The sequence below is a fragment of the Elephantulus edwardii genome, unplaced genomic scaffold (genome assembly GCF_000299155.1).
Source record: "Elephantulus edwardii isolate Elephantulus edwardi_28Jun2011 unplaced genomic scaffold, EleEdw1.0 scaffold00152, whole genome shotgun sequence".
NCBI classification, from domain to species: domain Eukaryota; kingdom Metazoa; phylum Chordata; class Mammalia; order Macroscelidea; family Macroscelididae; genus Elephantulus; species Elephantulus edwardii.
Window position 1 is genome coordinate 6640932 of NW_006399902.1, and position 9986 is coordinate 6650917.

Here is a 9986-nt window from a genome sequence, read left to right on the forward strand (position 1 = left end):
TTTTTTTTTTTTTTTGCTTTCACCCTTTATCTTTTGTTCTTAACAAGCTGACTTTAAAAAGGTCCTTTCAAGTTATGTACATATCTGAACTAATTTCTCACTGACCTCAGCAATGTAAAAAACCTCTTTTCTGTTTAGCTGAGTCATGGCCAACAGATTTCTCTACAGCAAAGGTGGGGTTGTGAATGGCCTGGGCTATGGACATATACCAGGACATTTTTTTACCATATATATCCAAATAGATGTTTCAATTTAGATTATGGTAGGCCCTTGCTTATGTTCACTGTCATAGCAAAGGGAAATGTTTCAGGACCTCTGGTTGTTCCCTTCCACTGCAAGTGTAGCAGTGTTCCATGTTATGAATGTCTATTAAGTATGAAACAAGCATCACAGACCCACAGCAATAAAAAAAAGCCAAATCATCAAACAAAAAGCAAACTGTTTTAGTACAACATCATATTGTAGTACTAAACCACAACTACTCCCGTCGAGTCCATTCTAATTCATAATGCCCCTGTATCACAGAACAGAACTGCCCTATCAGATTTCCAAGATTATAAATCCATAAGAGGGCAGGTTGCCACAGTGTTCTCCTACAAGAGCAGCTAGTGGCTTCAAACCTCCAACTTTTACGTTACAAATTGTATACCTAACCACTGAGCCACCAAGACTCCCTGTAGTGTTGTTGTTGTTGTTATGTGCCGCCGAGTTGTTTGCGACTCATAGCGACCCTATGTACAACAGCCTTAAACCCTGCTCTATCCTGTGCCAATCGCATTGCCTCTGACACACCCATCCCGATTACCCCAGTCACTGAATCAATCCACCTCATAGAGGGTCTTCCCCTCCTGCGCTGTCCCTCTACTCTACCCAGCATGGTGTCCCTCTCCAAAGACCTGTCTCTCCTTGCAACATGTCCAAAGTAGCATTCTAAATAAAATTTTTATTTCATTGCCATTGTTGTTATGTGCCATCCAATCAGCTCTGCCTCACAGCGACCCCCGTTTACAAGAGAACAAAGCCCTGTACCATCCTCACAATCTCCACCCTGTAGTCACTGTCAGTCCATCTCATATTGTCTAGCTTAATGTATGTTTACTCTTGAAAGGTATATCACTTACAGTTTTTTTTATTGTTGTTATGGGTTGTCAAGTCAGAATCAACCCATAATTGACAATCTCACTGGTTTTCAAAGACTATAAGTTGCCCAGGAAGAGATTGCCCATCTTTCTACCATGGAGCAGCTGGTAGATTCAAACTGCATGTCTTTAGGTTGGCAGTGCAAGTCCTTACTCAGGAGGACACAGTTTTTTGTAGTCATGCCTATAAATAGGAAACCATTAGAAATCCTTGCTTCCATTGTTATATGATCAAGGCACTCAGTCTTGACTTCACAGGACCTTTCCCATGTACTTTCTCTGCTACAAATGCAATGCTCTGTCCTCTCAGGTGGCTTCCACTAATTGTTCCACACATTGTCAGGTTGTTGGGGGTTTTTTGGTCAGTTTTTGTGTGCAACATTTATTTCTGAGCCTACTCTGTTGTTTTTTTTGTTTTTTTCTCCAGAGGGAAATGCGGGGGAGTATTACCTTCAAGATTGTGCCAAGTTACCGCACTCAGTCTTCATCCTGTGAGGTAATGACTCTGACGAGCCACCCGCATCTCCTCTGAGTTCTTAACTAACTGTCTGCTGATGGCTGGATGTTTTTGCTTTCTGAGAAATTGTTTCTGCCTGTTCTGTTAGATCACTGCACACCAATTTTACAACAAAGATAACGGAACAGAGTAGGTCCCATCTACCTACTCAGCCCTGCTTCCATGTAGATATCTTCAGCATTTTAATGTCAGGCTGAAATCTAAGAAAAATAGAGAAAAGCTACAAATAATTTAGTAAGACTTAATAAAAGAAAAGATAGAATCTCAAGGGGGAAAAATTATTACCATAATTGCAATAATATTTTTAGGAAGTACATTCACTTCCCTTGTGAAGAAATCAAGTAGTTCTTCTTTTCAAGAATCTGCCAAGTGAGCTATTTCTGTTAAGATACAGTTGTTTAAATAATTATGACAATTCTGTCTAGATGATAAAATTCTGCCAGGAATTGGTAACTCTCTAGGGGAATGCAGGCTTTTGCAACTCGGTGAAATTTTTAAATTGGAAATGTTATATAGTTTGTAAATCAGCCAAATTTTCTAAAGTAATCCAATCCCTACTTTTTTTTCTTTCAATAGGATTAGCCTATAGAATTTGCAAACTTTCCAAACATTATTATTCCATTTTGTGCTAGTTATTAAATGAGATTAAAAAGTCTGTTCCTCTCATATTTGGAACTACAAATGGGCATAAATGGTATCATTCTTTGATTATTGTACATTCAGCTTGAGTGTTATCTATTGAAACTTTTATGTGCTTATTCCAAGCATATGTGCCTCTCTATTAAATACTCATTTTATAAAGTTAATTTTTAATACTGATAAATAAGTTATTAAAGCTCATAAAGAAAATTGCATTTGTACTTAGGACCTGAAGGAGAAATGAAATGCTACTTCTAGTCTGTGGCAGTACTATCAATTTCACAAGAAAAAACAGAGGCTTCGTTTTTTCCCCTTGAAACTTATTGAAGATACTTGTAAGAATCTGGAGTTTTGCCCATCTTTAGTGAGACATGACATTTGGGGGTTTTGTTTTATCAGATCTTGAGTTTCTTTGGGGGTTAGGGTCCTCTGGTAGAACTTCCGTTGGAACTATATTTCATAGGAAAATGCAGAAATTTTCCTCCAGGATTCAGAGTACTGAAATTTGTTACCTAGAGAATAAACGTTCCTGGGAATGAGCAAATGCCTATGTACATGTTGTTGTTGTTGTTATGTGCCGTCGAGTCGCTTGCGACTCATAGCGACCCTATGTACAACAGCCCTAAACTCCGCTCTGTCCTGTGCCAATCGCACTGTCTCTGACACTCCCATCCCAATTATCCCAGTCACTGAATCAATCCACCTCATAGAGGGCCTTCCTCTCCTGCGCTGTCCCTCCACCCTCCCAAGCATGATGTCCCTCTCTAAGGACCAGTCTCTCCTCACAACATGTCCAAAGTATGTTAGACGGAGCCTCAGAATCCTTACCTCCAAGGAGCCACCCGATTCAACCCTTTCCAGGACAAATCTATTTGTTTTCCTAGCAGTCCATGGTATTCTCAATACTCTTCTCCAGCACCACAGCTCAAAGGCATCAATTCTCCTTCTATCCTCCTTGGTCATTGTCCAACTCTCTGATGCATAATAAGTGATTGCGAAGACCATGGCCTGTATCAGACGCACCTTAGTCTCCATGTACATATTCTATGTAAATAATTTCAATATTCTGGAATAACAGGTGTTCCTCATATCATTTCTTATGAAATTTAGTAACATGATTGATTTTTGTCTTTTTGTCTAACTAACAAGAAGGTACTGCTAGTTATTAACCTAAGTTTCTCTTTTGTCTTTAAAGTGGGTGACCTAGTTTTGAAGTGGGACCAGCTTTATGCTCATAAATTCTATGCTCTCGAATAGGAACACAAGACCTCTCTTCACCTTCCTTGCCTTTGCATAGTGAAAAACCATAACGATACCTTTCCTCCTATCTCCATCCTTTCCTTTTTGGCCTTCCAATGTGCTGGCATACTTCAAGCCTGTAATTAGGCTTCTTAACTAGTTTGAGCAATGCTTCCCTAAGTGAGGCTTTCTGGCCATCTGCATTAACATCCCCCAGAGACCATTGGTAAGAAAGGACTCCTAGACCTCACTCTGCCCAACTGAAGTGAGATCTGTCTATTCGTTACAGTTTGAAAAGGTTGATCTAAGGAATCCTGTTAGCTTTAAGGCTAACAAGTTCTGGAAAGTTCTTGAAATAAAAATCTCTTAAGCAGATATGTACATTTCAAAGGCTTTAATAAGAGTAAAATATGTGTTTATTTCTTTTTCTCTCTCTTCATATTCTTATTGCTAAAGCTTATTTTTACACTAAGGAATGGAACCTGGAAAGGATTTTGACAGCATAGAGTGTACAACTGAGGGGAGTTGATAGAAGGAAAGTGATTATTGCTTCTGGGATCTTTGCCAGAATTAAAATATTTTTATAGGTCCAAGATTATTATTTTACTCAATCTGGCAAAATGATTTAAAGGATAAAGGGTTGGTTTTTTCTAGAATGTGTATCCATTGCTTTTTACTCTTATTTGTAATATTTCTCCTAGAAATATTCTAAGGTGATTAAACTAAAAAAGTCTTTTTTTTTCTTTCTTTTTTAGGGGTTCGTTTCACTTTCATTTGAGTCATTCCAAAATTCTTGACATTGAAGCACCAAATATTATTAAATATTTTTCAAAACTAATTTTAGTAAAATGTAGGCAGTTAAGCTCTTCAACACACAATTTAATAATAATATTTTGCCCTTTTATTATACTTGATCTGATTTTAATATCAAGTCACTCTTCTGGGTCTTGCTTAAAGAAAGCAAAAGTTAAAGAATGTGACAATAGGGAAGAAGTTATTAAGTACAATCATTACTTGTGAATGAATCTGCAAACTGCAGGAATTTTGTATACTTCTGTGAAATCATGCAAGTCAGTGTAGCACCTTTGCCTAAAACCTCAAGGGAAATGGTTCTCAGACTCTAGTTCTAACTGTTGATGTAAATTATCTCTGTGTTTCTGTGCTGGTGTTGTGTTAATGTACCTTGTATCTTATTTCAGAGAGATTCCCCCTCCACTTCCAGACAGTCCCCAGCTAATGGTCATAGCAGCACTAACAATTCTGTTTCGGTAAGAACTCTAGCTTCACACAGCAAGTGTGAAAATTTTGTTGGTGCTCACCTGCCATAAGTGTTCTAGTTACATGTGTTCAGTGGAAATTTTGTCTTCTGCTGATATATGAGGCTACTACAGCTACAATGCAGTTTACTCCCGAAAAATCTGTTTCAACGTTTTCTTATTAAAAATCCCTTTCATTTGTTCCATTTGAAGAACTGTAGCTCAAGACTGTTTTGGCCATTCTAAAAATAATTTCATTCTATCCTAGTAGTGGTACTATTATGCTCTATTCTGTGCAAAGGATGTAAATGTATACTCATTTAAATATCTAAATGTTTTTAAAATTTTATAAAGAAATGTCAGAATTGTTCAGAGTAGGCATTTAGGTTTTCTTGGGCTTTATGGTTTTCTATTCTGAGTGATATCAGCAATATGTTTTAGTTTCCGCTATCTAAGTTTACGAATTGGTGTGCCCTCTGTTACTGTGGTACGTGCACATATTTTTGTGAATATAAGCCTTGCCTGGATATGAAAAACAAAAAGATACTAGCTTCAAATTGCACTTAAGCCACATAGTTATCACATCTTTAACACAAAGTACTTTATATTTTACTTAAACCTGGAATTTTAAAATTTTTATAGCTATCATTTTGCAATATATAAGAAATTATTTTCATTTCTTTAAACAAATGGAAGCATTTATAGGTGCAGGTTTGCAATATTTGGCAGGTAACTGAATCGTTTTTGTGTTTCTGATACTGCTGTTTGTCACCCAGCAAAAATTACTGAAAGTTCTAATAATGCAGTAGTATCACTTTTTCTTGGCTAATAATTTGCACTTTTAAAATGTATCAATTTTTCGATCAGAATAACTTTATATCATTTGAAATGGAATGATATTCTAAGATATCAGTAAAAGAAATTATGAAAGAAAATTTTCTGTTACTGTATCCTAAATTTCATAACAGGCTACCAAAAGAAATCATTTATGACAGCATTTCATACATTTAAGATGGGTAAAATCTAGAGAGTCATTGATTTTTTTCCAATTAAATGTCTTCAGTGACTACACTGCAAAGGGCAACAGCTCTTTTTTGTTTCAGGGGTTATTGTTGTTTCTGTTTTGCGGGGTTTTTTAAAATAGGCTTTTGTGTTGAAGATGCTGAGTTATTTCTTAAGAACACTTTTTCTCTCTGCTTAAACTTACCTGCTTTCTTCAGCTTGCTGCTAAATGGCCTGGGTTTGATTTTTTTTTTTTTTAATAACAACGATTCTGAGAAATGGAATAATGTATGTTATCTCTTTACAACTTAAATCTTTCTCATATCTTAAAAGCCTTATTGTAACAGAACACACAAATTATCTTGTACTCTTGAAAAGTAAATGAAAATTTTTCTCCTGGGTTGGCTTTATTCTACAGGACTTGCCATCAACCACCCAACCAAAAGGACGACAGGTGAATAGATATCCTCTCTAGAAACTTTTCTAAACTGAGCTGCTAATAGCCAAACTTTTATTAACCCTTTCCATCCCATGATGCCTGTGTTCTTGACCATAACATTTGAGCATTAAGAGCTTGTACCATTTCATTTTAACACATTATACATGACTAATTTCTATAAAGATTTTTCCCCCCCTCACATCTTTGTAGCTATGATGGTAATTATAATTTCAACCCAATAGTTTTATGTTGTTAGTTAAGAATTCAACCTTTGGGGAGTTGGGGGGCCAGCCTCTGGGGTGGGAAAAAATATAAAAGGTTTTCAAATTCTTAGAGTCATTTTTTAAAATGCATACTTGACCATTTTCTTACACTTGAAAACTTTTTCTTAAATTAGTGCTTGTGCATAGAAATTTTCTAAAAGGCATTCATATTTTTTTAAAAAAGTACATGATGATCTTTACCTTATATCCTGCTGTGCCTGTGTCCAAATTGCCATGTCTGTAAAAGTACAAATGTTAGAGATAAGTGTACAAATGTTAGTATAAATGCAGTGGCTGATTCTTTTTACACACTGGATTTTTTAAAATAAGCTTAACACAAAAAAATAATACAATGTTTCCAAAGTCTTCAGGTTGGTAGTAAAAGGACTTAAACATTAATGTTCAAATTTAATTTCAACAGATGAAATTATTAAGGGATTTGTTTTTTCTTGAAATGGAGTGTTAAAAATTAATCAGAATTTGAATAAGATTTGCATAAATTAGCACCTGATAGAATTCACTCACAGTTCAGCCAAAACTGTATAAGTAGTATGACATGAGATATCTAGAACCTTATAAAGCATTTCAGAATCGAATTATTTGTAGCAGGTTGACATGTAACAATCCCTTATATGCAAATCTAGTACTTTTGATAATATTTTATAATATCTAAATAAATAATATCTAAATAAACTCACCTATAGTACTCAGAGGCCTGACTTAAAGTGTTATGTTAAAGGAGCTAGAATTCAAATTTCATGTTAAACATAAAGTGTGAGTTCTTTTAAATAAGCACAACTATAAAATATTTCTTAAAAGTTTTCTTGAATTACACATAAGTTCATCAGCAGTGTTTAGACCCACTGCCCAGTTATCATGAAGACATTTTATGGCAAAATACCAACCCAGAGTTTTTGCTATTTTTATATCATATGCTGCCTTAAGGTTAAAAACCTACCCTGATGCTAGTATTAGGGGCTTAAAAGTTGCCAAATGGTCATGACCACATGTCTATACAGAACATCAACTAAATATATACATATTTTCAAATTATAAGCTTATTTCTCTATATTATAAACATACTAATAGCAGAAATTAAATATTTTGATCCAACATGTATCTTGAGCAGTCCCTTCAAATGAAAGCAATGTATTAGAATTTTCAAAATAATTTTCTAAATAGAAAATTAAAGAATAAAAATAAATAGATGAAATTATTTTTTAAAAAAGTTTATTTCGGTTTTGTGCATATATGTGCATTGGACCAAAACTTAAAAACGTAAATTTATCTCTATAAATTTTCTAATAAAATTTTCATAAATTCTGTAAAAAACCAATGACAAAAAACAGTAAGTTTTTGCACCTTTACACATCAGTAGTTTGTTGTTTATAGTAGTGGAAAGTTGTTTGTATTGTGTTTCCATGCATCATTTTTGCTTCCCTCATTTGATGTTGTGTTTGTGTGGTAAATGTCAGTGTGTGATTATTAGAAGATTAGTGCTGTTGTCTTTCATATTACTTTGGAATCCTTTCTGACAAACTCCTGTTTCATAGATCTATGTAAGAGCACAATTTGAATATGATCCAGCCAAGGATGACCTTATCCCCTGCAAAGAAGCTGGTATTCGATTCAGAATTGGTGACATAATCCAGATAATCAGTAAGGATGATCACAATTGGTGGCAGGGTAAATTAGAGAACTCAAAAAATGGAACTGCAGGTCTCATTCCTTCTCCTGAACTTCAAGAATGGTATGTTTTTGGTATTTGGTGTGGGGGCGGAGGGGTTAATACTAAAAATTAAATAAATTTTTTCAACTTTGTTATAGTACAAAACTTGTTCTGATATATTCCAAACAAAATTCATTAATTCTAGAATCCATTGAGATCCTTGGCTAGAGTTTGATACTATAACAAAACAACTACAGGAGTGCAAAATGATATAACCACTATGGAAGGTAGTCTGGCATTTCCCTTGAAAACTGAAAATGGAAATATTATTTGACCCATCTATCCCACTACTAGGAATAAACTCAAAGAAAATAAAGATATAGAACAAACAGATGTATGTACACCCGTGCTTATGACAACATTGTTTATTATAGCAAAAAAAGATGGAGGAAACCCAAGTGCCCATCAATAAGAAAATGGATCGAGATACCGTGGTACATCTACACAGTAGAGCAGCATTGAAAAACAATGAAGAATTTATGAAACCCTACACAATATGGATGAGACTAGAGCACATTAGGCTGAGTGAAATAATTCCGTAATAAAAGAAAAATACTGTTTAAGACCACTGTATTAAAATAGGAAGGTTTCAGGGAGTGGGGTGGGCAGCAGAGAGAGCAGGAAAAAAATGGATAAGGGACACTGCATTGGAATAGGTGAAGAGAGGGTCAATCTGAAAAGAATAAGTGATCAGACATCATGAGAAACACAACTAACAGTCTGGAACAGGGCATGCATTATGGAATAAAGAGAGAGAGAGAGAGATAAGGGGAGATAAATCTGTATGAATGAGTGAATGAAAAATTTTAAAAGGACCACCTCATAGTCATAAATGTGAAAAGGAAGGCCAGAGGAGAAACTGAGGTACTGACTTATCTCCAGATCACACATCACAGAAGTGTAGTAGAACTATGAAGCGAGAGCCCTGCATTCGTACTTGCTACTTCATATGTTTTAGAATTGCATTTTAAAATTTCATTTTTTATGTTGTTGAGAATGTGCACAGCAAAACGTACACCAATTGCCTAGTATCTACATGCACCATTTCGTGACACTGGTTACATTCTTTGAGTTGACCACCCATTCTCACTCTCCTTTTCTGAGGTATTGCTCCCCATTTAATACAAATTCACTGCCCTCTGAAGTGCCTATATAATCAACTTGCTGTTATCAATTAGATCTCACATTAGAACTGCATTTTTTAAAAATATAACCTTTGATTCTTCCTTCTCGTGATCTCATTGCCCCATTCCACCCCCACCTCCAGAAAAAAAACACCACAAAACACAACAAAAAACAAAAAAATCCACCACACATTCCCAACCCCTCAAATCCAGCTATTTATTGTAACTCCGAATACTTGAAGAGAAATATTCATCTCACTGTTAGGGAAAAGAAAAGAAGGTTTGTTCTTTGCCTTCTTTGCTTTAAATATGTATTTTCTGTTAGAAAGTCCACATTTTGAAAACCTGTAACAGCAAGACAGGAGGTTTAGGCATTGGTTTTCACTGAGAGAGCAGGGATTGATCTTTAGTGATAGATTACTAGATATTTTGGTAAAATGTATTCCTGCTGTTGGTATGGCAGTTTTCTTTTTTTTTCTCTTTATTTTATTAATTTTCATAAACATTTACAGAGATTTTGGGTTTCCATTCATTCCTTGTTGGACTATTCTCTCTACCCTCCTCCCAGTTTGTTCTTGTCCAAATGCCACAGTGCTTGTCAAAGCCAGTTCTGATTAATCTTCTTTGTCAGTGTGTCCT

General features: G+C 35.3%; 1 protein-coding gene across 3 annotated transcripts in view; it reads left to right on the forward strand.

The window, feature by feature from the left end:
* CASK (calcium/calmodulin-dependent serine protein kinase (MAGUK family)) overlaps positions 1-9986 on the forward strand; it is a 428386-nt gene that overhangs the window by 375409 nt on the left and 42991 nt on the right. For 2 of the 3 annotated variants that reach the window (XM_006894975.1, XM_006894974.1), the window contains 3 exons: positions 1567-1635; positions 6211-6246; positions 8048-8244. In XM_006894975.1, the coding sequence (XP_006895037.1) occupies positions 1567-1635; positions 6211-6246; positions 8048-8244 (302 nt within the window). Of the gene's footprint in view, positions 1-1566; positions 1636-4733; positions 4803-6210; positions 6247-8047; positions 8245-9986 lie in introns of all 3 variants that reach the window. The other variant, XM_006894973.1, reaches the window with a different exon arrangement.